The following is a 25675-nucleotide window of genomic DNA, read 5'->3' as shown; positions in this document are numbered from 1 at the left end:
GTGGCATTTGGGGATTCTACTCCTACTTCTGTTTCCTATAACACTGGGGTTTAAGTGTCAGAGAAAGCCAAACAGCAGTACCTAAGAAATGTTTTGTCTGAACACATTCATATTCAATTTCTGGTTGAATCATTCAGGATCGATTGCTCCTTTCTTGCGTTCATCTCTTAAAAACCTGGGAAGTTTACCAGGCAATGAAGCCTTAGTGAATAATAAGGTTTTTTTATGCTCATTTTAGAAGTAATTGCTGGGTAGCTATTAATAAAGAAGATGCATTAAGAACTGTATAAAAAATGTACTTTGAGCGTTTACCCAAGACTTTTTAATTTGGAAGTTTGCTAATGATTGAACCCAAGACTTTGTGCATGCTAATCACCCACTCTAACACTGACCTACACCCCCAGATATGCCCAGTCATTAGCATGTTTTTACACTGGCAGAGGAAGGTTACCACAAGGGTAAGATTTTTCTGTGTCACAGCCTGCTCCTGATTTACCACACTCCCATTATGGTAGTCCAGTGATTGAATGAGATCCTCCCCAGTCAATGAGCAAAGTGAAAATCACGTTTTACTTCAGTCCCCAGCAGCCCTAGTATCATTGGGAGACAGAGCAGGTGCCTCAGACCATGAATACCAAACTCATAGTGGATGTGAATGCTGTGGGGCAGATGTGCTGAAACGATTCCACTGTAAAACACAACACATCTTGATGTAAGTAGCAATTCTGAAGAGAGACTGGCATAGATACCAGAGTTGTGAATGGGTGAAATCAGACTGCTGTTTCGTCATTTCTGTGCAATTGAATTGTCCCTGCCCTTAGTTCTCCTTCCTCTGTTTCTTTCCTCTTGATAATTTCACCTCTTACATTTAGGACAAAATTCAGCTTTATCTTGAGTGTAGCACAGTCAGTAATCACCTCCTTCTACTCTGAGTGTTCACTACCCTCACACACACACTTAATATGATTGAAACATACTTGTGTCTGTTCTGTGCATCCCTAAAGGACTTCCAGGCTAGAGGGATGTCCCCAAATTCTAAACTGAGCATTTTCCAGTCCATTTATCAGACACTGAACAAAGCAGTAAAATCTGTCCTGGGTTGGTTTCTTTTTTCCTTTCTTCTTCTTTTTTTTTTTTTTTTCTTAATTGGTAACATGTTTTTCTCAAATGTAAAGAACAGGTGATAGCTTCTTATACTCTGGAGTGCTTTGTTCCAGTCTTTGATTTCTACTTAAGATGTGCTGATTTTTGTTCTGATTAGATTTTAAAAGTGAGGACACTACTGCTGATAGTCTACAAATCAGTGGTTCATTAATTGTGTGAAACTTGACTGGGAAGCAGGTGAGGGGATTTGAAGAGGCTGATCATCAAACATTATTCAGAAGCTGTTTTAAGAGAAGTAAGAGTCATGGAGATTATTCATAAGAAATAGCTAATTATTTCATGGACTATGGACATGAAATGTGTCATTTCCCAAGAAGGATTAGTGGTCTGAAGAATAAATGAAAGGAATTTTCAGGTAGCTAACACATTTTTCTTATAGGTCCTAGTGATTGATATCCCTAATATACTGGACTACTTTTAATCAATTAATTTTTTTTCTTTAAGATTTGGTGCTTGTTATCTGTCTGCAATTTCATCAACCTTTATTGAATATATTCGTTGCAGCCCCTAAACCTATAGAACTCTTTTTTAGGTTTATTTATTTATTAATTTTTACTTTACACGCAGAGTTATGAAAAATTGTGCTATATAACTCTTTAAAAAGTGAAATAATAAATCAGTATAATTTTGTGTTTACAGTGGGATCATGAAACCTGGCCTTAATGCCATCATGGGACCCCCAGGTGGAGGCAAATCTTTGTGAGTACAAAAGAAAGTGTAAATAAGCCTTTTTGGTGCAGTTTCAGTGTGCTTTTAAACATCACAGGCATTTGCTGTGCTTACCTTGTCTGGTTCTAGGTCCTATGGATGACCTGCATTTGGACTATCTTATGGTTTTAATCCTAGGACCAGGAATTCTTAGTAAATTTAGCTTTACTAACACAGCATGATAAAGTGATTAGCATATAACAGTTGGCCATATTATGGGCTAATGAGGAAGGAAGAGAAGGGAATAATATTAAAAGTGAAGAGAAGGAGCAGAAGGGTTCTGTGAGAACATGCATCAGAGATACAGGAGTGTATTGCCAGGGTTGGGTCCATTAAGGTGAGGGTCATTTGGGAGGTCTATACTGGATTATCTGGTGATATCTTGCCTTAATGTTTTTTGGCTTTCTTCTAGCACATGATGAATAGGAAGGTAAGAATTTGTGTATGTGCTTGCATGTACAGACTCACACACACACGTGTTCAACTACAGAACTTGGCTAGTTCATGTTCTATTTTGAATGGAATTTGGATTCAGACTAGGTGAGGGATGTGGCCTTTGTTGGAAGGAAAAATCTCACAACATATGTGTCCTTTTATAGGCTATTAGGTCTGTTAGCTGCAAGGAAAAAACCAAGAGGATTATCTGGAAATGTTTGGGTACATGGAGTACCCAAATGTAATTCAGGATATGTGGTACAGGTAAGTATGAGTGGGTTCCCCTGTTTCTATATGGGCAAGAGCCTTGGTTTGTAGTATAACATGCTTCCAATTGAACATGCTCAAGGAACCAATTTTATTTACACCAAATTTACATAATCTCCCTTAAGATTGACAGAGAAGTTAAAAGGAGAGGAAGAAAGGGCCTGGAATATGAACCTGTAGGCAATGGTATCAATTCTAGCTTTGATATCATTTACACAAGGGTCTACTGTTGCCCTTTTGCCCTTCCTTCACCTCTCTTTTTCTCTCCAAAGATGTCCCATCAAATCCTCATACAAAGCATTCTGGAAGTGTTTAGAAGTCACCATAATCACCAGTGCTCCATCTGGGTTTGAAAATAGGGAAGGAAAATTATTCCCTGGGCCTTGAAGCTATTTGTGGAATCACTGAAATTTTAGAGTTGAAAGTTCATCATTACCTAGAAATTTTCCTTGGGTTTGTTATTTTTGTGAATTAATTTACATTCACTGGAGTGATGGTTTTAGAAAAGATTCAATGTGACTCACTGAAACCGCATTTCCCTTCAGGATGACGTTGTGATGAGCACCCTGTCAATGAGAGAAAACATGCAGTTCTCAGCTTCTCTTCGGCTTCCAACAACTATGTCAAAGGAGGAAAAAAATAATCGAATCAGCAAGGTTATTGAAAAGTTAGGTCTCCATGAAATGGCAGATTCCAAGGTAATGTGAAAATTCCTGACAGAGTCATAACCAGGAAAGAGGATTTCCCCGTGTGATCAATGTGACCTTAATCAGAAGTTAAGTTGTGTGTGGTCAAAACTGGCTGCTTTCTGTGAAAATGAAAAAAGAGACCAGATTCCCACTTCAAAAAAGTGAAAAAACAATCTTAACTGTGGTGAATTATGGGAATGGAGTTGGTCTATGTGGAGAGAGCCCCAAATGGCTTTTCCATGGTCCTCCCAACCTCACTGTTCAAGAAACAGATCATTTGATGTCTTTTCACTGACTTTTCTTCTTTTTGTTTATCTCTTTCCTCACTTAGCTGCTCTTCTCCATCTCTTTCCCTGGGGACCATTGTTACATTGTTTTTTGAAATATACGTAGGGAATCAATAAATGAAAAGAATCCAAGAATTCTTTTTTATGGGTTCTTTTTTTGTATATAACATTAGGATTCATTTTGACATAATTAGAAAAGCAAGGAACATGTTTTGTTCTAATTCAGTTCCCAATGCTTTCACTTCCACTCCTCTCTGCCCCTGTACGCTTCCCTCTGCTCTACTGAAACTTCTGATATTTACTTAGAGTTTTTTTTTTTTTAATTAGTGTCTTGTGGATATACATGATTGGGGGATTCATTGTTGTTTATTCATATATGCACATAGGAAAGTTAGGTGTGATTCATTCCACTGTCTTTTCCAATCATATCCCTCCTCCATACCCTTCACCCCCCTTTAGGCTATTCCACTGAACTTTTAATTTTTTTAAATCACCCATATTCTTATTTTGGATTAGCTTTCACAAAAACCTCAGCTTTTTGAGACAGGCTACTTTCACTTTGCATGATAGACTTCTGTTCCATCCATTTACTGGCAGATGCAATAATGTCATCCTTTATGGCTTAGTAATATTCCATTGTGTATACATACCACATTTCTGTATCCATTTATCTGTTGAAGTGCTGCACCTAGGTTGGTTTCATAGCTTGGCTATAGTGAATTGTACTGCTATAAACCTTGTGACTGCATCAGTTTAGTATGCTGATTTTAAATGTTTTAGACATATTCCAATAAGTGGGCTAACTGGGTCAAACGGTTCTTCCATTCCTAGTTTTTTGAGAAATTTCCATACTGCTTTCCAGAGTGGTTGCACTAATTTTTAATCCCACCAACCATGTATGAGTGTACATTTTCCCCACATCCTAATCAACATTTATTGTTATTTGTATTTTTTATTTATTGATTTTTTAAAAAACTAAATGACAGTGGAATGCATTAAAATTATTATTTGTTATTTGTATACTTGATAATTGCCACTCTAATTAGAGTGAGATGAAATCTCAATGTAGCTCTCTTACTCTCTTGCTCTCCCTCTCTTTTACTCTCCCTTCTCTCTCCCCCACTCTCCTCTCTCTCCCCCACTCTCCTCTCTCCTCCCCTCTCCTCTCTCTCTCCCCACTCTTTCCCCTCTCCTCTCTCTCTCCCCCTCTCTCTCTTCCCCCTCCCCTCTCTCTCTCCTCCCCCTCCCCTCTCTCTCTCCTCCCCCTCTCCTCTCTCTCTCCCTCCCCCTCCTCCTCCTCTCTCATCCCCCTCTCCTCTCTCTTCCCTCTCTCCTCTCTCTTCCCTTCCTCCTCTCTCTCTCCCCCCTCTCTTCTCTCTCTCTCTCTCTGTCTCTCTCGACCCCCTTCTCTTCTGCAACTGGCTGCTATGATCCTGCTAATAAAATCTCCGACAGGTAAACAGTTGTTTTGGCTTGTTGAGTTTATGGAGCTTTACAGTTAGAGCACAAGACTTTCAGGTTGAAGTTATATTTTCCTTGTCCTTCCCTTTGTCTCTGTCTTTTTATATCTTACTCATTGATTTCAATGAAAATATCCCCCTAAATTCATGTGAGAGTGCATTTGTTTCTCAATTGCAGCCATAAATTAACTATAGATACAAGGGTTCAGCAAAAATTAATTAAAAATATTCAGTAAGAATAAATAACTACATTGAATTTACCCCATGAATTTATCTGTCTTCCTCCTGTAGTAAGAGGAATGGTTTATAGGGTTGAGATCAGGCAATGCATAGTACATATTTTTATTATTTACAAGTTGTGTGTTACATTCTTCTATTTATACCTGAAAGTTCAGTCCTCTTTCTCGACACCAATCCAAAAATGAAAAAAAAATTTTTTGAGAAAAAGGAAAAGTGTTTATTGTTTTGCTAGCAAAGGAGAAACACAGGGAACTCCTTCCCAAAAGCTGTGATTCTGTCCATTTGCAGGAACAGGAGGGTGATTCCGAGAAAATGAGATGAGAGAGGAGAGATTAGAAAGGAGAAATTTAGGGAAAAGATTAGGGAGGAGAAGTTTAGAGAAAAGAAGATCAGAGAAGAGAAGTTTAGGGAAAAGAAAATCAGGGAGAAGTTTAGGGAAAAGAAGATCAGGAAAAAGAAAAACATGTAGTCATAGTATCAAATGAAACCCTGTTACTTGTTATTATTATTATTTTGTGGTACTGGAATTGAACCCAGAGTGTTATACCGCTGAGCTACATCCCCAGAATTTTTTTTTTTTAATTTTTCAGTTTTGAGGGAAAGTAAAAAAAAAAAAAAAAAGAAAGAAAGAAATCTCAATGTAGTTTTAATTTGCATTTCCCTGATGCTAGGGATATTTAACAAGTTTTCATGTATTTGTTGACAGTTTGTATTTCTCCTGTTGAGAAGTACTTGTTTAATTCCTTTGCCCATTTATTGATTGGTTCATTTATTTATTTGGTGTTACTTTTTTTGGAGTTCTTAGTATAGTCTAGATATTAATGCCCTGAGGAGCACATGGCAAAGATTTTCTCCCATTCTGCAGGTGTCTCTTTATGCTCTTAATTCTTTCTTTTGTTATGCAGAATTGTTTTAATTTGATGCCATCACACTTATTGATTTTTTATTTTATTTTTTGCACTTTAGGAGTTTTATTTAAAAAGTCTGCTCCTGTGTTGACATGTTGGAATGTTGGACCTGAATTTCCTTCTAGCAGGTGCAGGGTTTCTAGTCTAATTCCTAGGTTTCCAATTCAGTTTGAGTTCACATGTGTGCAGAGTGAGAGGTCAGAGTTAAATTTCATTCTATTCTATATGCATTTACAGTTTTCCCAGACCACTGCATAAAAAGGCTATCTTTTCTCCAGCATATATCTTTGACACCTTGGCTATTATGAGATAACTGTATTATGTGGGTTTATCTCTGTGTCTTCTGTGCTATTTGATTAGTCCTCATGCTTGTTTTGGTGCCAGGTACCATGCTGTTTTTGTTACTGTAGCTCTGTACTATAATTTGAGGTCCAGTATTGTGATGCCTCCTGATTTGCTTTCCTCACTTAGAATTGCTTTGGCTATTCTGGGTCTTTTATTTTTCCAACAGAATTATATAACTGCTTTCTATAGTTCTGTGAAATTTGTCATTGGAATTTTGATGAGAATTGCATTGAATCTTTATAGTGCTTTTGGTAGAATGGTCATTTTGACAATATTCGTTCAGCCTGTCTTATAATATGAGAGATATTTCTATTTCTATGGTCTTTCTCAATTATTTTCATAAGTGTTCTATAGTTTTCATTGTAGAGATCCTTCACCACTTTTGTTAGATTGATTCCCAAGATTTTGTTTGTTTTTTTGTTTGTTTGTTTGAGGCTATTGTGAATAGAATAGGCTTCCTAATTTCTTTTTCAGCAGATTATTTATTGGAATATAGGAATGTAATTGATTTATGGGTGTTCTTCTTCCATCCCGCTACATTGCTGAATTCACTTAGGAGCTCTCAAAGTCTTCTGCTGGATCTATTTGAGGCTCTTCTAAATATAGGATCATATCCTCAGCATACAGAGGTAATTTGAGCTCTTCTTTTTACATATGCATTCCTAGAGATTCCTTCTCTTGCCTGATTTATCTAGCTAGAATTTCAAGGACTATGTTGAATAGGCATTGTGAAAGCAGGCATACTTGCCTTGTTCCTGTTTTTAGAGAAAATGATTTCAGTTTCTTTTCTTTCAGCCTAATGTTGGCCATGGGTTTCTCATATATAGCTTTTAATGTTGAGGTAAATTTCTTTTCTCTGCAGTTTTTCTAGTGTTTCAAACATGAATGGGTGCAATACTTTGTCAAATGGTTTTTCTGCATCTATTGTGACAATCATGTGATTCTTATACTTAAGTCTATGTATGTGGTGAATGACATTTATTGATTTCTGTATTTTGAACCAACTGGCATCCCTTGAATGAAACTCATTTGATCTTGGAGCACTATCATTTAATGTGTTTCTATCAATATCTTCAAGATTTTCTGGCTTATTGGGGTATAAATTTTCAAAATAGTTTCTGATGGTTCTCTAGATTTCAGTAGTATCTGTGGTGATATTTCCTTTTTCATCCCAGATTTTGAAAATTTTTTGTTTCATCTTTCTTTTCATTAGTTTGGCTAAGGGTTTAATCAACCTTGTTTATCCTTTCAAAAATCCAACTCTTTCTTTTGTTGACCTCTTGAATTTTTTGTTATTCTCAATTTCATTGATTTTTGCTCTGATTTTAATTATTTTCTATCTTCTACTGATTTGGGTGTTGGTTGGTTTGTTCTTCTTTTTCTATGGCCTTGAGATAAAATGTTAGATTGTTTATTTGTTATCTTTCTATTCTTTTAATGTATGATCTAAATGCTATGAACTTTCCTCTTAGAACTGACTTCATACTGTCCCAGAGATTTTTGATATGTTGTATGACTATTGTCATTTACTTCTAATTTTTTTTATTTCTCCCATGATTTCTTCTGCTATGCTTTCATCATTCAAGTGTTTATTATTCAATCTGCTGGTGTTAGAATGAGATCTTTTTTTAATCTTATCACTTATTTCTAACTTCATTCCTTTATGATTTGATAGAATGCAAGGTATTATCTATATTTGCAAAGATTTGTCTTGTGACCTAAAATATGGTCTATTTTAGAAAATGCTTCATGTGCTACTGAGAAGAAAGTGAATTGAGTGATTCATGAAATATTCCATGGATATTGACTGTTCATTCCACTTATTCATTGTATTTTTTAGTTCTGAGAATCTTTATTTAGTTTATGTTTGGATGGTCTATCCAGTGATGAGAGAAGTGTGTTAAAGTCACCCAGTATATTGTGTTGTGATCTATTTGGTTCTGAATATTGATAAGGGTTTGTTGGATATATGTAGATGTTCTGTTGTTTGGGACATTAATATTTATGGTCATTATTTTGTGGATATATGATTCCCTTAAACAGCACGAAGTGACATTCTTTGTCTCTTCTGATTAATTATGGCTTAAAGTCCACTTTATCTGATGTAATAATTGCTACCCCTAATTGTTCATGAGTACAATTTGAATGTTATGTCTTTTTTATCCTGTCACCTTCAGTCTATGGATGTATTTGCACTAAGGTGAATCTCTTGTAGCCAGCATAATGTTGAGGCTTGTTTTTTTAATCCAATCTGCCAACCTGTATCTTTTGATTGAATAATTTTAGATCATTTACCTTCAATGTTGTTATATAGAGATGACTTTTATTCTGTGACATTTTGTTTTATTTCTAATGTTTAAAGTGGACTTGATTCTTCTTTATCTATTCTACTAGTGCACTTCATTCCTATGCTGCTTTTCGTTTTTATTCTTCATTTCTTCTTCATAAAATATTTCATTGCGTCCTGTAGTTCAGGCTTACTAGTTATGAATTCTTTTGGTTCTGTTTAATCATGGAAGGTTTTTATTTCATGTTTAATTCTGAAGCTTAATTTTGCTGGGTATAGAATTATTGGTTGACATCCATTTTTCTTTCAGAGCTTTGTATATAATATTTCAAATCCTCTTGGCTTTAGGGTTTGGGTTGAGAAATCAGCTATAATCTGTATTGATTTAGCTCTAAATGTGATCAGCCATTTTTTTCCTGCAGCCCTTACAATTCTATCCTTATTTTGGCATTTCATTATAATGTGATTAGAGTGGATCTATTGTGATTTTGTATAATCTGAGTCCTATATGCCTTTTTATTTGAGTTTATATTTTATTCTTAAGGTTTGGAAATTATTCTGATATTATTTCATTCAAAAGATTGTGCACCCTTTAGCTCAAATTCCAGATTCTTTATCTATCCCAGTGAATCTTAAATTTGGTGGTTTAATGTTATCCCATATGTCTTGAATATTCTATTCATGGTCTCTTAACATATTTTCTTTATGGTTAATTTTATTTTCAAGATTATATACTTTGTCTTTGAGGCCTGAAAATCTATCTCCCAAAGTGGTCTACTCTATTGGTGATACTTTTATTTCGGTTTCTTGAGTGTTTTATTTCTAGAATATCCATTTGGTTTCTTTTCAGAATTTGTGTATCTTTATTGAAATAATCTTTCATTTCCTGTATTTTCTCTCTAATTTCACTTAATACATCTTCATTTAGGTCACAGAGCATTTTAACTATGAACTTCCTAAATTCTTCCTCTGATATTTCCTCCACTGTAGTGTCAATGGACTCAGTCGAAGCATTATGGGCTGTTTGGGATGGTTCATACTGTTTGTATGTCTACCCATCTATAGGTGTAGTTCTCACTTCTTTTAAGAGAGGGACTACTTTGTGAGTTTCTTTATCTTAAAAGACCTGGGTTGGTAGAATATCCAGATATTGTTTTTTAAGTCCACATTTGATCTCTGCTGATCCCAATATCAGCACTACTTTCAGAGATGCCACTGAACCCTATTTACTATCATCACTTCTGAGCCAAGTCTTATGCTCCTCAACTTTATGAGCAACTAAAATTTGTGGCTGTTGTTTTCCATGGTTCTTCAAATCCAGGTGTAAACGTGGAATAAGTTTCTGGACTAGGTAAAAAAAATAGTTATTAAGTTTAGTAAATATACTAGAGCCTTAAATGAGGGCTAAATAGGGGGAAAGAAGAAAGGTTGGGCAAAAATGGGTAGGGAAAAGAGAGAGTGAAAATAAGAAAGAAAGATAGAAAAGATATAAAAGCATAATTCAGGCCCATGTATAAAGGAGTAATAGATGGATGGTGTATATTTTTAGTAGCAAATAATGCCAGAGAGGTGTAAGAGGAGCATTTATCAGCTAGAGCTAGGAAAACAAATATTGAAGATCAATTTCAATTAAATGCTTTATATCATTAGATGAAATACATCCAAATGGTTTGAAGGTACAATGTTGGTTATTGGGTAGGAACTATCATTCAAGTTAAGGAGTTGTATATGATCAAAGTTTGTGTTAGAGTTAATTTATAGTAAACCATGCCTAGGTGAAAAAAAATCTTTTTGAATCTGGGTTTGGATTTCAGTGGGGTTTGGACATTTAGCAGATTACCCTCATTCTTTGGCTATGGATCTGTCCTGATTACAGGGGCATAGTAGTAAATTTGTAAGGTGCTGTGAACCTCCACAACTGATTCTGGTTTGTCAGCTCAGGGGCCTGAAGCTGACTGCTTGGAGGGTGCAGTGTTGGATGTTGGTTGTTTCTATTGTGTGCAGGAGATCAGGATGCAGGTTCTGGAGTGTGCCTATGAGTACTGTGGCTCACTGTGTACCTGTTCCCCTCCATAGGATCCTTTTAATGGTGTTGAAGATCCTGGTGGTTGTCTGTGCATACACAACTATGAGTGCAGGAATTCTGTGGTTTGTGGTGCAGCTGTCTGGGTTTGGGAAGTGGACATGTTGATTTAAGGGGATGAATTTAAAGGGCTGAAGGTGCCATGAGATGACTGTGGATTCCAGCTCAGTTTCCTTTTCAGATTTGGTTTTAAGCTGGTTTTTCTGTTTTTAGGACTCTGCTTTTCCTGTCACACTTAAATTTTTGTCTGCCTTTCTACTTATTTTTAAGTGGGTAAGCTTAAGAGTTTTTCTGCTCCCACCTTTCTCCTTCACTCGCCCCTCCCCACTTCACCTACCTGATTCGATTTTAAGGTTAGGAGACTCTGCACTTATTTTCTACTCTGGTAACTAAGCTTTAAGTCTCTCCAGGTATCAGATTTTGCAATATTGCTTCTTAAAGTATTTATTTTGTCATGCGAATCTCACTTCTGCTTTTCCTTCACTGCCTCTTTCTGTGTTGAGAAGTGTTTGGGACTTTCTAGCTCCCTTCCACCATCTTCACCAGTCTAATCCAAGGATTCTTGCTCTGGGATTCACTTCAGTGTATTTTGGCTTCCAAATTATATTTGGTTACCTTAGTAGTTACTTCTCGTTCATGTAATGATTAAGTTATTTTTCTATAGCTTTTTTCTTCTCTCATCCTCTCCCTCGCACTCTGTATTTTTTTCTTCCCCAGTATTTATTTCCAGACTCTGACATGTCCCTGTCTTTGAGGTATTAGAGATATAGTTGTGGACAAGAGGAACACAATGGAGAAAGTAAATCTTCCTTGTGTGAGTTGTGCAGGATCATGCAGATAAAGGGAGACAAAGGTGTCAAGTTTACGGTTGATTATTAGGTGTAGGTGGTGTGATAAGTAGACATTAGGAGCTTAGTGCAAAAATAAGCTATTTAGAATGTATTATCCAGGGGGCTGGTGATGTGGCTCTTTGGTGGAGCACTTGACTATCAATTATGGGGCTCTGGGTTCAGTTCCCAGCATCACAAAACAAACCATCAAACAAAAACTGTAAGCCTGTGGTTCACCCTGTTATCTCCCTCCTTAGAGGCAATGAAGATAGTGGGTTCTACTGGCTGTTGTTTCCCATGGGCTTTCCTGATAGCCTCTCATGATTAGTGTATTTTTTTTTAATAACCTGGGATGCCACCTTTCACCACTTATTTTGGTTTGTTGATTGACTGTGTTTACTTTGGAACTAATTTTGTGTTCCTAGAAAGGCACTTTCTTTACTGTCTTATTTAGCTCCAAGCAGGTACTTCCCTGAGTTGCTTGCTTGGATTTCCAGGGGAAACATATAACGGCAGTTGTTGGCATCTTAGAATCATATAAACTAATTGATTCAAATAGTTTATTTTTGTGGCTCTTAGGATATTTTAAAATAACAGAAATGTAGAAAAATAGTCTGATTACTCAAATGATATGATTGATTATGTAATAATTAATGTCACTTTATCATTAATATAATTTTCTTCAATTTCTCATTTGCTTTCCTCTCCTCACATAATTGCAAAAGGAAATTAGTACATTTCCTTACCTTACCAATACCATTATCAATGATCAAACTGGAAAATGTCTCCATATCGTCACCTGTTTCAAGTCCATCTTTTTTGTGACAATCATTTATATTATTAAAAATACAGTAAACAATTGCTTTAGACCCATGATTGATGAAGATTTAATACAGATGATTTTTTTTAATTTCATGATTCTTATGGTTTTCTTGGTCTTAAATCTTTTTTGTTTAAAGGTAGTAAATAAACATGGATATAAAGGAAAGATGAAAAATAGGACAGACATTTATTTGACATTCAATACCTTGTTGACTTTTTTTCTTTGTAAATTATTCTCTGTTCAGTACTGACTAGCTAGTCAAAATCTGAATCCCATAAGACATTATGTTATTGGTCATAATATCTTACTTAAAGTAGAGGAAAAATTCAAGAAAAGTCTCCTTTGGGAAAGGTTTCCTAAAATGCCCAGCAATTACATTTTAGTAGCATCAAGTCCATATTTATATTCAAGTCTTTTTTTAGTTTACAATAGTTATACAGAATAATAGATTTCATATTGGCGTATTTGTACATGCATATAATATTTTGGTCAAGGTACCTAAATGTCTTTTATACTTCATTGGTTAATAGAAGCCAATCAAGGGCCATGGGTAGCATTTAATTATGATCTGTTTGTAGATTTCAAATTCCAGATCTGTTTCCTACTTTTTACCTCCCCCAAATCTTCTTTCTCCCTTACCACACATTTATTTGTTGTAAAGATTGGGCCAGTTGTCCTGTGGATTATCCGCTTACCTGGATTTTTCTGAAAAGATGAATCAGGTGTACCGAGGTAAGTTAGGTATACAAAGCATAATTTTGGGAAAAATATTAAACTGAAAAGATGCTAAAATGGTATGGTAAAAAACATACCTTCCTGGCCCCAAGTTGACTCTCTGTTTATTGGTCCACTTGGGATCATTTTGTGGAGGTGGTGTGTCAGAGGGAGGTGGTTAGAACACACTGAAAGATCACTACAGGCAGTTTCCTTTTCCTCTCCTATCTTAATAGGGATTTCCTTATGTCAGAATGGTATTCTTTAGTGTTGTAACTTATTATCGTAAAACTAAATATTTGACTTGGTTAGGAACATAAAGGACTATTAAAAGCCTGAGCTTCATATCAGGTGCAGTCACTTGGCAGCTCTGCACTGGGGCTCAGCTTATGCATGTGGTGAATGAGAGACCTTCTCCTTTTCCCAGGTATCATTTCCATGATGTACAAAATAATGAGCATAATGAGATAACATGTCTCTTTGAAGAATGGTACAGATAAATTCACCAAATGACAGTGACTACACTCATTCATGTGGATGATGATAATAATTTGTGTTTCAGGTGAAATCTAAAGGAGAAAGAAAAATGGTTAGTATAGGAATGGAGCTGATCCTTGATCCTTCCATCTTGTTCCTGGATGAGCCCACAACTGGTTTAGACTGGAACACAGCATATAAGATCATTAAACTCCTGAAAAGGTAAATGCTATGGCAACATTGTTTTTTCATTTATTTACTCTCTGTTCATTGCTATGTACCTGGTATTCTTGGTGCAGAGGATCCAGAATGTTAAAAAAAAAATGTTTCTCTTGGTTAGTGTGATACAGTCAATAAATAATAAATGGTTCAAGAAAGATGAAACGAGAGCATAGGGAAGGAAGTTCATGTAAAGTTGGGAAGCTTTTAAAATAGCAGGAAGGTCAGGGAAGACAACAAGCATGGGACACAGGAGCTGAGAAAGAGAAAGAGAGAGAGAGAGACAGAGTCAGAGAGACAGAGAAAGTGAGATATGCTATGAATTTAGCAGAGAGTTCTAGTTGGAAGAAGCAACCAGTTGCCCTGAGGCAGAGCATGTCGATGTGTGTGGAACATGACAGAGGCCAGGACAGACCTTGGTACTAAGAATAGTGGAGGTTGGCTGGGGGCTTAACAAAAAAAAATAATAATAATTTTCTTATGGCTCTGGAGGCAGTAATTTGAGTTGATGCATCCTCAGGTTTGTTTCTTCCTTAGCCTCTCTCCTCGGCTTGTAGAAGGCCATCAACTTTGTTGTATGTTTTTGCCCTAATCTGCTCCTAATTGGACAGGCAGATGAGGACCCTCAATGACCTCATTTAAATTTAAAGACCTTTTTGAAAGCACTATGTCCAATGTGGCCACATCCTGAGGCACTGGGGGACAGGATTTTAACATCTTAGTTTGGGGAGGACCCAGTTTAGCCCTTCACGGGTGGATTAGGACATGAGGTGGAGTGGATCTGGTTGCAGACTGCATTGTCCTCAAAGGCCATGTAAGAAGTATGGCTTTTCCTGTCACTAGGGGACATGAGGATGTTTTGAGAGTTCTAGAGCAGAACAAATGCTGTATACAAGACTGTGCTGTAGAGCAAGGGTGAGGGAGGACCCCATGAAGGACTCACTGAAAGATGAAGGAGTTTTGACTAGGAGGATCGTAGTGAGAAGTGGATGGTTTCTGGGTTTGTTTTCAAGGGAACTAAGAGGATCAGACCAAGACTGGACCTGGGATGGTAGGATCCATACAAACTGCTAAGATTTGGGGCCTGAAGAAGTGGAGGAATGAAATTTAAGAAATGATGTTTCCTTTTATCAAGATAGAAAAATGTTTGGAAATATTTATAGGAAAATTTTCAATAGCTCAGATTTAGACATCTCATCTTTAAAACTATAGAAACATATTTCCTACTGATAGAAAGGATCCAAGAACAAAACAAGTGAACTCTTCTCTCTTTGATTTCACTGCATCTACAGCCCCTCCTTCCCTTTTGATGCTCCCTACATAGTTTCTATCTGTCATCATGCCCGTTCACCCCAAATACTCCCTACTGCAGACTCCAATCAGGGAGGCACATCATCATCTGCACACCCTAGACAATAAACATGACTTTCCCAGGATCCAATCCAGAGCTGCTCAAATTTCCCCAGTTATCCCTACTGTCTCTGTTTATATTCTGCCTCAGAATCCTCTCCAGAAACATACTTTTCCTGTCTTTTTACAACCTGGAGCAGTTCATTTGGTGACTCTCAGCTGCGTGCATCAGGTGAGAGTTATCAATGCAACATACCTGGGAATGCGCCCCCTATAGGTGGTAGCAGCTTCAGCCCTCTGATTGTGGTGGTGTCAGTCTCCATCATCTGATTGTGATGGTGTCTACTGGGCCTCTTTGCTCTGAAATTATAATTTTTACCCTGAGAAATGATTAGCATTTTGTGGTCTTATGCCTTGACTTGACCAGTAGAAACCTCTTCCATGTGGCTTTTGTGTTTTCACATGTCCAGTACGATTCTTTTACAGTACTTTACTTCATGGTCACAATGCTATTTATGGCTTATCATGTTCATCTCCTGAGTGAGCACTTTCTTCCAGCGGTCCTGGTTTATTCTGGTATAGTTAACACTTAGAGATCAATATCTGTTTGTTCAGTGTGCTCACTGATCCTAGAGTGGCATTGCTTCTAGGTCCATAGTAGACAGACCTAGGAAGCACATGTATAAGTGTGTTTATGTCTATACCCACACATAATATTAATATGCTTTCATGTTTTATTTGGAAATATATTAAATAACAATATGAGCCTTTGTATATGTGTATGAGTGTGTATGTATGTGTGTGTGTGTGTGTGTGTGTGTGTGTGTGTATATATATATATATATATATATATATATATATATATATATATATATATATATATTTATTTTTTCCTTGCTGGGGATCCTCACCTAAGGCTTTGTGCATACTATGCACCCACTGTATTAATGAACTACATCTAGACTTCATATCTATTTTTTTCTATAAAAATACATGTATAAACAAAGATCTATAACTATTATTGTTTATGTTAGTGTGTATATATTGAAAAGCCCATGAGTTCATAAAAATATTTGTGATTTCAATCTAACACCACTGTCTTATGTTTAGTCTTTGCCATTTTCATGTCTGTAAGTGACTTTGGACAGGGAGAGCTTGGGCTGCCATTATCTCAAAATATTTACTTACTTACTCAGGGAAGTACTTTAATTTTTACTGGAAACACTCTCCCAGTAGTTCTGGTCACTGCTTTTTGTCCACTATCCCTGGAAACTCCTCTGTTCCATCTTTTTCAGCTGCTAGACACACCATCATTGGGAATTTGGATATTCTATTTACATCACCTTCAGACTGGGTTATCACTCTCCTTTTTTTGTTGTTTACAAGGAGCCATTAGCTACTTTTAATCCACATCTTATTGAAATTATAGATTCTCATCTCATGTTTCTCTTTGAGGCAGAAGATCCTTGGATACATTGTTAGATACCCAAGGTCCTTATCAAATACTTAAATTAAAGTGATTCTTTTAAAATATTTTAAATAACAGTTTTGAATAGTGATTTTGGCTTTTGTGTCTTCTACTCATAAGTAATAATTTCTGTAAAAGATAGTTTAGCAGTGTTCCTAGCTTTGCATTAGATCAGAGCTTAGATCCCAACCTTTCCCCATTAGTAACTGTGAGCCCTTGGTTAGTTGCTTAACTTTTAAGCCTTACCTGTAAAAGGAGGAAAATAATAATATTAGACTTTCCTTTTAACAACATGTGTAAATGGAAATGAATTTCACTCTAACTCATTTAGCAAATATATCCTGAGTGCTTAGTAATAATATTAGAGTATCTGCAATGCTTATTAAGAATACAGATTTCCTATGCATACTCCCAGAGATTGTAATTCCCTGTCTGGGAAAACTATGTAGAAACCTGCATTTTCACTAAATTCTAGCCAATTCTGTACTTTGATGTACCAAAATTTAAGAATCTTTAGTCTTCTGAATAAAAGCATTGGCTTTAGCTTCCCCAATTCTCAAGTATATAATATAAGTTGAAATGAGAACTTTGTAAGAGAAAATCAAGTTGATCTGAGATAAAATGCTCTACTGGCAGGAATAAAGCATTTTACCAAGAAGTTTCCAGTTCAGATGTTTAATGATTCATTATTTTCCCTTTTAACTTAGCATTTCTGAGCAGGAAAGAACAATCATCTTCTCCATTCATCAGCCTGGGTACTCTATCTTCAACATATTTGACAGTCTCACCTTATTGGCCTCAGGAAAACTAATGTACCACGGTCCTGCACAGGAGGCTTTGGAGTACTTCAAATCAGCAGGTGTGTTTGACCTTTTCATGCACTAGATTTTTCATTCATAGACTCCTGAGGAGAGCAGAGGGGGCAGCAGGAGTACTACTTGATCTTTGCATAGACCTAACTGGATTTTCACCACTCCAAAACATTTTTGATCAGTTTGGTGCCAGAATTTTTCTTCATTTTGCAGAACTTGCTTGTTGTTCAGGGTTCTCTCTTTCTCTTCTCCTATATGAGTATGCATGGTGTGTGTGTGTGTGTGTGTGTGTGTGTGTGTGCGCGCGCGTGTGTGTCTTGTGCCTTTGTCTGTTCTCTTCCCAGGTGTGGTATCCTTTCCCTGATAGTTTAGTAATTAACATGTTACATTTATAGCTAGTTATTCTGTTAGTTGAACACTTTTGAAAAGTCCCAAATCATTGCCTTTTCGACCATGCAACAATTTGTTGTTTTCCAGTGTTTCCCCTGACACGTGATCTTGCTCTGTCTCTCTGAGGGTTCATGAGATGCTGCTGCATTTTCTAGTAACATTAGATTGAAGATGTAAGTCTTGAGTGGTGTGACTATTAACTCAATGGAACAGCCGGCCCTGAATCTGACATTAATGGGCCAACATTTCCAGGCTCCTTGGTTCTTTCTATTTCAGATTAAATATTATGATTTCTTTAATGGCTTTTCCATCTTCTTCTTTTTAGAAGTTTTTGGGTATTATTATAGATGTTTCTCCATGACCCTAAATCAAATTGTCAATATTATCTTTCTCAATTTGTTTTTATTAAATCTTTGTTGTTTAAAAATAATCAAACACATGTGAATCTGGTGAATCCAGGGAAGATGAACTAAAGAGTCAAGCATAGGTCAAGTTTAGATGATTGTGCCACAGGAAGTTGAGGTGACTGCTCAGGTGTGCTGTGCTGGTTATGTTCTCTTGATAGTGCTTCTCTGGAAATTTGTTGTCAATTTGGAATTATGTCAGCTTAAGTTGTGATTATTTGGATCTCTGGATTAAACAGGTTGCCAAGCAATCCTTGCTGATGTGCCTCCTGCCATTCCAGTATTCTCTAGGAGAACTCAGAGTATGCAATACACACAGAAACTTAGTGTTTTTTCCTGGACCTATATTTAGATTTTTGAAGGAGTATTGATAAGTACCAGAGCATATTGATAGCTCCTTGGGGATTTATGAGAAGTGAAGACTAATAATATAAGATGTTCTGAAGATTTCAAAATATTTTGAAATATGCTTTTTTTAAAACTTGGGGACTGAGTGATTGAAATATTGTGTGACTGAATAACCCCATCAGACTTATTGAGTTTTCTCTATTTTCCAAGGCCTAGGTTGAGTTCGTGGTATGTCTTCTTTTCTAGGTTACAAAAGTGAGTGCTATATCATCCCTGAAGAATTCTTCCTGGATATCATTACTGGTATAATAAAGAGAGAGTCAGAAGACCATGAAGGTATGTGAAGATCTTACATTTACATATTTTTGCCAAATTGAGTTGGTTGAGATTTAGCAATGCAGTGGCTCATTAAAACGTGGGCTTGTGAATTTACACATTAGTGCACAGGCCAGAAAGATTTTTTTTGTTAGTGAGTAAGTATATTTTTATTGACTTTACAAATTATCATTTCTTTTTGTACTCAAGTTTCAGATTTTAGGAGTTATACAAATAAGAGTTCACAGAAAAACTGGTGAAACCAGTAGTAATCTGTTATTAATGAGGTAGTAATCTGAGGCCTGTTATCCACTTTTATTCCAGCTAGCAACACTGAAATGCCTTTAGAGAATGAAGAGTCAGTCATAGAATCATTAGCTGAGTTTTATACAAAATCCCCCATCTGTGGAGAAACAAAATCTGAACTAGAACGACTCTCAAAGGATCTGAACAAGAGGCGCTTATTCAGAGAGGAGATCACCTATGTTACCTCTTTTGGTCATCAGCTCATACACATCACCCGGCGTTCATTCCAAAACTTGGTGGGTCATCCCCGGCCCTGGATAGTTCAGGTAACTGACAGATTCTTCTAATTATGCTCTGAAATAATCATGTGAGAGCTATTTGTTCTGATATGAACTGCTCCAGGATTGTTTTATCTTCTACCCATCCTTCCATTTACTTGTCATTCCCACTTTATTAGAGATATAGTCAATTGAACCAGTGTTATGGTTTGGATATGAAGTGTCCCCAAAGACTCCTGTGTTGAAAGCCTAGTCCCCAATAATAGCCATTCAGAGGTGGGGCTCTTGGAAAGTGGTTGGATCATTTGACCGCATCAAAGGATTAATTGATTGAGTGGTTGAATTATAGCTTGATAGGAAATTGGGAGGTGGAGAAACTGTAGGAGGTGAGGCCTAGTTGGAAGAAGTAAGTCACTGGGGTAAGGGGTGCCGTGGAACAGTTCATCTTCTCTCTGGCTGCTTCCTGGCTGCCACGAGGTGAGCAGCTTTGCTTTATCATGCCCTCCTGCCATGATGTGCCATGTCACCTCAGGCCCAAAACTACTTAGCCAGCACACCATGGACTGAAACCTCTGAAATGTGAACCAAAAAAATCTTATCTCCTGTCAGGGTCTGTGTTTCTGTGACCAAAATACCAGAAAACAACTTCAGGAGGAAAAGGTTATTTGAGGCTTATGGCTTCAAAAGTCTCAGTTCATGGACAACTGACTCCATTGTTCAGGGCCCAAGGTGACAGAGCACATGCCATGCTTAGGAAGCAGAGATGAGAGGGAGAAGGGGCCTCAGGAAGAACAACCCTGTCAGGGCATGCTCCTCAGTGACCCACCTCCTCCAGCCACACCCCATATGCCTACAGTTACTACTCAGACTTTCCATTCCAACTAGGATGGACTGATTAGGTTATAGCTCTCACAGTTCAATCATTTCACCTCTGAATATTCCAGCATTATCACAGAAGATTTTGGGGGATACCTCATATCCAAGTCATAACCTCCCCTTTAAGCTGATTTTCTTACGTATTTTATCATAGTGATAAAACATTGAATAGCACAACAGGTCAGACACAATTAAGTTTTTACTTGTGCAATGCTTTGTTAAGTGTTTTCCTGGACTATATAACTCAAAAGTTTTGATGATATAAACAAACTGTAATGGAAAATCTTCATCAAAATTTCATTTTTAAAAAAATGTTAAGTAAAGACAATATCAACTAAATATGGCATTTTCTAGTAGCTGTCCACTATCATTTATTGATTCATTCCAAAAATTCAACCCAAGAGTCTGTGTTCCATTTTGAGACTCTACTACACTAGTGAATGAAATGGGTAAAAATAAAAACCTCCACTGACATAAATCTTAATTTCTATGAGGACAGAGGTATAATAGTTGAATACAGAAAATATGTAGCATGCCAGATGGTAGAAGGGACTAAGAAGGTTTAAGGAGAGAGGGCAGAAAGTAGACCAATGAGTATTGGTTTGCCCTTGATATCAGGTGTTGAAGGAACCCAGTGTTATTGACTGGGTTAGTTTGTTTTGTGCACTGTCTGAGGGAAGAGCCTGAAGGCAGAATGCTGTTCTTTATAATTAACCCTCATGAAGAGATTCTAATATTGGTAAAGCAACAGATGTCTCAAAGAATGTGCAGTTTATGCACAGGAAGTAACCAGACCGAACAAGGCTAATCACTGTCCACTTAACTCCCTTAAATAAGATATGATGATGTGTTTTTCTTTTTTTACTGGTTCTGTGGTAGTGATTGATTATCACTCCTCTGGGCTTTTTGTTTCTCCCCAGTGCTGGGGACTGAACTTAGGGCCTCACACATGCTAAGCAATTGCTCTGCACCTGAGCTAAAAACCCCAGCCCATTTTTTTGAGTTATTCATAGCCCGATGCCACACAAAACACTAGTTCTCTCAGACCATTGGCCCATCATTTATAAGAAAACAATTTAGCTGGTTGTTTGGGGATTATTATTTTTATTATCAATCATTGAGTTTCTGTGGAGTATTTAGATGTGTCATGTTGTTGGCTCTAAATAACTGACTTCTCAGCATGAGCACCACACTTTTCATATTTAAGTACTGTTGCTTTCCAAGTGTGCCTGAGAGCCAGCATCCCCTTTCCAGTCATATTGTCCACGCTGCAAACATTTTTGATCCTGTGCTTTGGCATTTCTCTCAGAAAACAGGCACTCTGATTTCTTATCAAAAGTAACATATTATTCTTTAATAGTAGATCTAATGTCATTTGAAAAATTGTCAGGTGAGTTAGATCCATGAATCTAATTGCCCATTGTTCAACAGTGACATGATGTTTGTAATGAGTTGATTCTTTAGATTTATGCATTAGGTTTTTCTTTCTTGCCTCTACTACTGGTATGCAATGTCCAAGACACATAGTAGTTATGGGCAGGCATTATTAAAACATGGCTACTTGTAATACACCAGGATTGTGTGTGTTTGGGGTCTAGGCTTCCTTAAGGTGCAGACACTAGGCCAAGAGGCTCCAGGTTGCATGTTCAGCCTACTTGCCTCATCAGTGAACTCAGTTCCACAAAAGTAATTCCAGCAATGTTCAAAGAAGAAGCAACCTCTAAAATAAAAGTAGAACCCTGTAATTCCCTGCGTTCAGCAGGACAACTCTTGTCCAGGTTTGTAAATGTTGGCATATTAGCTGAGGAGCAAGCAAATACTTTCTGGTAAAGACTCAGAAGGTAAATATTTTGCACTTTGAGGGCCACATATAGCATTTTTCTCAAATATTCAAAATACTCAACCTTGCCACTTCAGTATAAATCTAGCCACAGCTAATATTTATTCAATAATTAACATGACAGTGTTTAAATAAAACTTAATTCATAGACACTGAATTATTAATTTCATAGATGTTCCATATTGAGAGAAATATTATTCTTGAGATTTTCCACCCAATTATTGGAAAAAACATTTTTAGTTCACAGGCTAGGGCTATTTGTTCTATGGGCTATAATTTACTGACTCTTGACAAAGGGTTCTTATTCTTGTATTATGATTATTTCTCTAAGCTTTTGAAAATGGAGTTGCTAAAATGTATCACGTCTTCCTGCTGATAATCCTGTATTTATTGCCTTACTACTGTCCTTTGTTTTGGACTAGTCATTTATTGACATGATTCAGACTCTCTTATCTCACCAGAAAACATATTGGAAAGATCTACAATGAATGGATTCTTTTAAAAAGAAGGTTTAGTGTTCATTTAATGTGCTATGTTTTCTGATCAAATCAATTTGAACAACATTGTTATTAATCACTCAGAGTGTCATTGTTTCTATTTGCGTATTAAACAATTATAGAGTTTACTATGCATCCTCCTTCTTCCTCTTTTCCTCTTCCCCTCCCTCTTCTCCTCCCTTCCTCTCCTCCTCTTCCTCCTCCTCCTTCTTCTTCTTCCTTTGTGAAATCTGCAAACAATCCATAGAACACACCTTGAGAAATGTTGTTTAAATACATCTGAACAAAAGCACAATAAAATGGTTGGAGAATTTCTTATTTTATCTGTTTTGAACAGAAACCAGAGGACAGATGCACAAAGCTCAAGATAATGTCATTTGCTCTGTTGTGAAATGTCCAGTTTGCTCCGTGGCTTTCTTTTTCTTTGTACAAGAAGGAATAACACACATGAACCTTGTAAAAGCATGGCATGATTATGGATTTATTATTTTCTCAGGATGTTTGGAAATTGGCTGAAAATAGGAAACATCCTAAGATAATATTCAGTCTTAGTATAAGATGCCAAGTTTGGATGCAAAAGAAACAAAGAATGCAGAATATCTGTTTTGAAGTTTGAATATCTTTAAAGTTATACTGTGAGAAAGCATAGAATCTTGTATACATATGCATACTACATGTCAATAGAACCATCTGCATTTATTTTGAAAGTCTGATCTGTTGAAATGAAGTAGAGCATATTCTGAGGGTATTGAAATATGGCAGGACAATGTTTTCCTCCCTCAATTTCTTTTATTAGCAAAGGGATTTTAAGGACATCTCATAGGTGAAACATTTAAATAATACTGTTTCCAGAATCTGGTCTTTACAAACTAGTCTTTACAGATCATGATTCTGTTTTTGCATTTTGTCTGACTTTTTGCCATAAGTGTGCTTTACAAATTAGTTCATGGCATGATATTGTGGTAAATTTGAGGGTTTTTTTAACTTTGAAGTTTCCAATAAATGTGGTAAGATTTTTTTCTTTATATTACAATTTTCTCAATTATTATATTCAACCTAAGAATAATTTTAAGAAGAATTCTCCTAATAGACTATATTACAGTGTAACCCTTCACCTTTTACAAATTAAAACTTTCTTAAGCCACTTTTTATTCTACAAACAAGTGTGATATTGGTCCATTCTATCTGGGGGCCTTCACATACAGTGTGTAGTTAAAGATGGGCAGGAATGGCAAAGAATTGGAGACTCAGGTGTGTCAAGTAAAGTGTAGGCATTGGCTGGGGTTGAAAGACAAGCAACGTCAGAGGAGATGGTAATGGAACCTTTGAGCGTGCTCAGCTGGCTGAGTGCTTTAGTAACAATGACAATGTATTTTCCAGTACAGGTGGGGATTCCCACAGGTTGGATATGAGCATGTCCTTAGCATTCAAAATTCCATTGTTAGAATGCGTGTGTGTGTGTGTGTGTGTGTGTGTGTGTGTGATTAAGTTTTGTTCATCTGTTAATTTTGAAGTAATGAAGATCAAACCCTAGGTGTGGCACATGCTACAACAGCATTTTATTGTTGAGCAGTATCTCCAACCCTGAAATTTCAGGTATTTCTAATGATTAGAGTAAAGCCACTTGTTTTCACTTGAACCTCTTGAAGCACAAAGCTGCGATTTCACTGGCATGACAGTTGAGAGCTCAGTTCTAGTCAAAACTCTGATTTTGTTTCTGAAATGACTTCCCCATGCCTGCATTGCTCTGCTGTGCACTGTGCCTAGAGGAAACTTAGCTTGTCTAGTCCTCAGCTCTCTTGTCCTATCAAGTGTCCAAACAACAGAATCCTTACATTTTCAATTTGATTTTTAAAGCAGTGGGACTCCGGCCAAGTCATTTAAGGTGTGCATTTTAGTGGAGAAATTTGATTGGGTAGCCCTATATTTTATAACAAAATTTTACAACTCTTTTCTTTTTCTTTTTATTTTTGAAAAGTTAATTGGCACATTGATTCTGGGACTCGTGGTAGGTGTCACTTTTCTTTTGCTGAGGGATCACTGTACTGAAATCCAAATTAGGTAAGTAAATTTGGATCTTGCTTTTGAGAAAATTCTGTCTCTTGGTTCAAGCTCAGGGACATCAGATAAGAATTTGAATTTATGACAATGCAGGGTGTTTCTCTTTTACTATGGGGCAGCATGTGTTAGTGTATTGTAAATCAATGGAGGAATTACTTTGTGGTTTTACACATATATATGTGATGGTAAGTTACACACATCTCCTACACAACTTAACCATTTTTAAGTGCACAGTTTGGGGGCATCAGATACATTCACATTGTCAACTTGTCACCACCATCCAACTCCAGAGCATTTTTTCATCTTCCCAGGGGGAATCTTCAACCCACCTAAGAGTAACTACCCTCATCCACCTCTGCCACCTTTGCAACCATCTTTAACTTTCTGTCTCTGAATTTGGCCATTCTAGGAACCTCATGAATGTGAAGTCTTACAGTATTCATCTTTTCATGACTGCTTTAGTTTCCTTAGCATAATGTCCTCAAGTTTCTTCTAAGTTATAACAGGTATTCTAATTTCTTTTCATTTTTAAGGTTAAGGAATATTCTGTCATATGTGTATACAATATTTTATTTATCCACTCCTCCGTTGCTGAAAATCTGGGTTGCTTATACATATTGGTTATTTGTGTGACGCTGCTATGGGGGTACACATACCTGTTTGAATCCTGTTTCTAACAGGGCTTTGGGACAGAGACCCAGAAGTAGAATTTCTGTTTCATTTGGAAATTCTGTCACTTTTTAAAACCACTACCATACTCTCTTCTACCTCATTTTACATTCTTACCAGCAGCACACAGAGTTTTAATTTCCCACATTCTCATTAAAACTGTTTATTTTTTGTTTTCTGATATA

At 36.7% G+C, this 25675-nt stretch overlaps 1 protein-coding gene across 1 annotated transcript in view; it reads left to right on the top strand.

The window, feature by feature from the left end:
• LOC114078826 (broad substrate specificity ATP-binding cassette transporter ABCG2-like) overlaps positions 1-25675 on the top strand; it is a 53950-nt gene that overhangs the window by 13590 nt on the left and 14685 nt on the right. Inside the window, exons 3-10 of the mRNA XM_071614827.1 lie at positions 1804-1863; positions 2472-2571; positions 3120-3272; positions 13803-13939; positions 17462-17613; positions 18955-19044; positions 19348-19595; positions 24739-24821. Coding sequence (XP_071470928.1) covers positions 1804-1863; positions 2472-2571; positions 3120-3272; positions 13803-13939; positions 17462-17613; positions 18955-19044; positions 19348-19595; positions 24739-24821 — 1023 coding nt within the window. The remainder of the gene's footprint in view (positions 1-1803; positions 1864-2471; positions 2572-3119; positions 3273-13802; positions 13940-17461; positions 17614-18954; positions 19045-19347; positions 19596-24738; positions 24822-25675) is intronic.

The sequence above is a fragment of the Marmota flaviventris genome, chromosome 7 (assembly GCF_047511675.1).
Source record: "Marmota flaviventris isolate mMarFla1 chromosome 7, mMarFla1.hap1, whole genome shotgun sequence".
NCBI classification, from domain to species: domain Eukaryota; kingdom Metazoa; phylum Chordata; class Mammalia; order Rodentia; family Sciuridae; genus Marmota; species Marmota flaviventris.
Note: the sequence above shows the minus strand (reverse complement) of the source record. Positions and strands in the feature narration are given on the sequence as shown.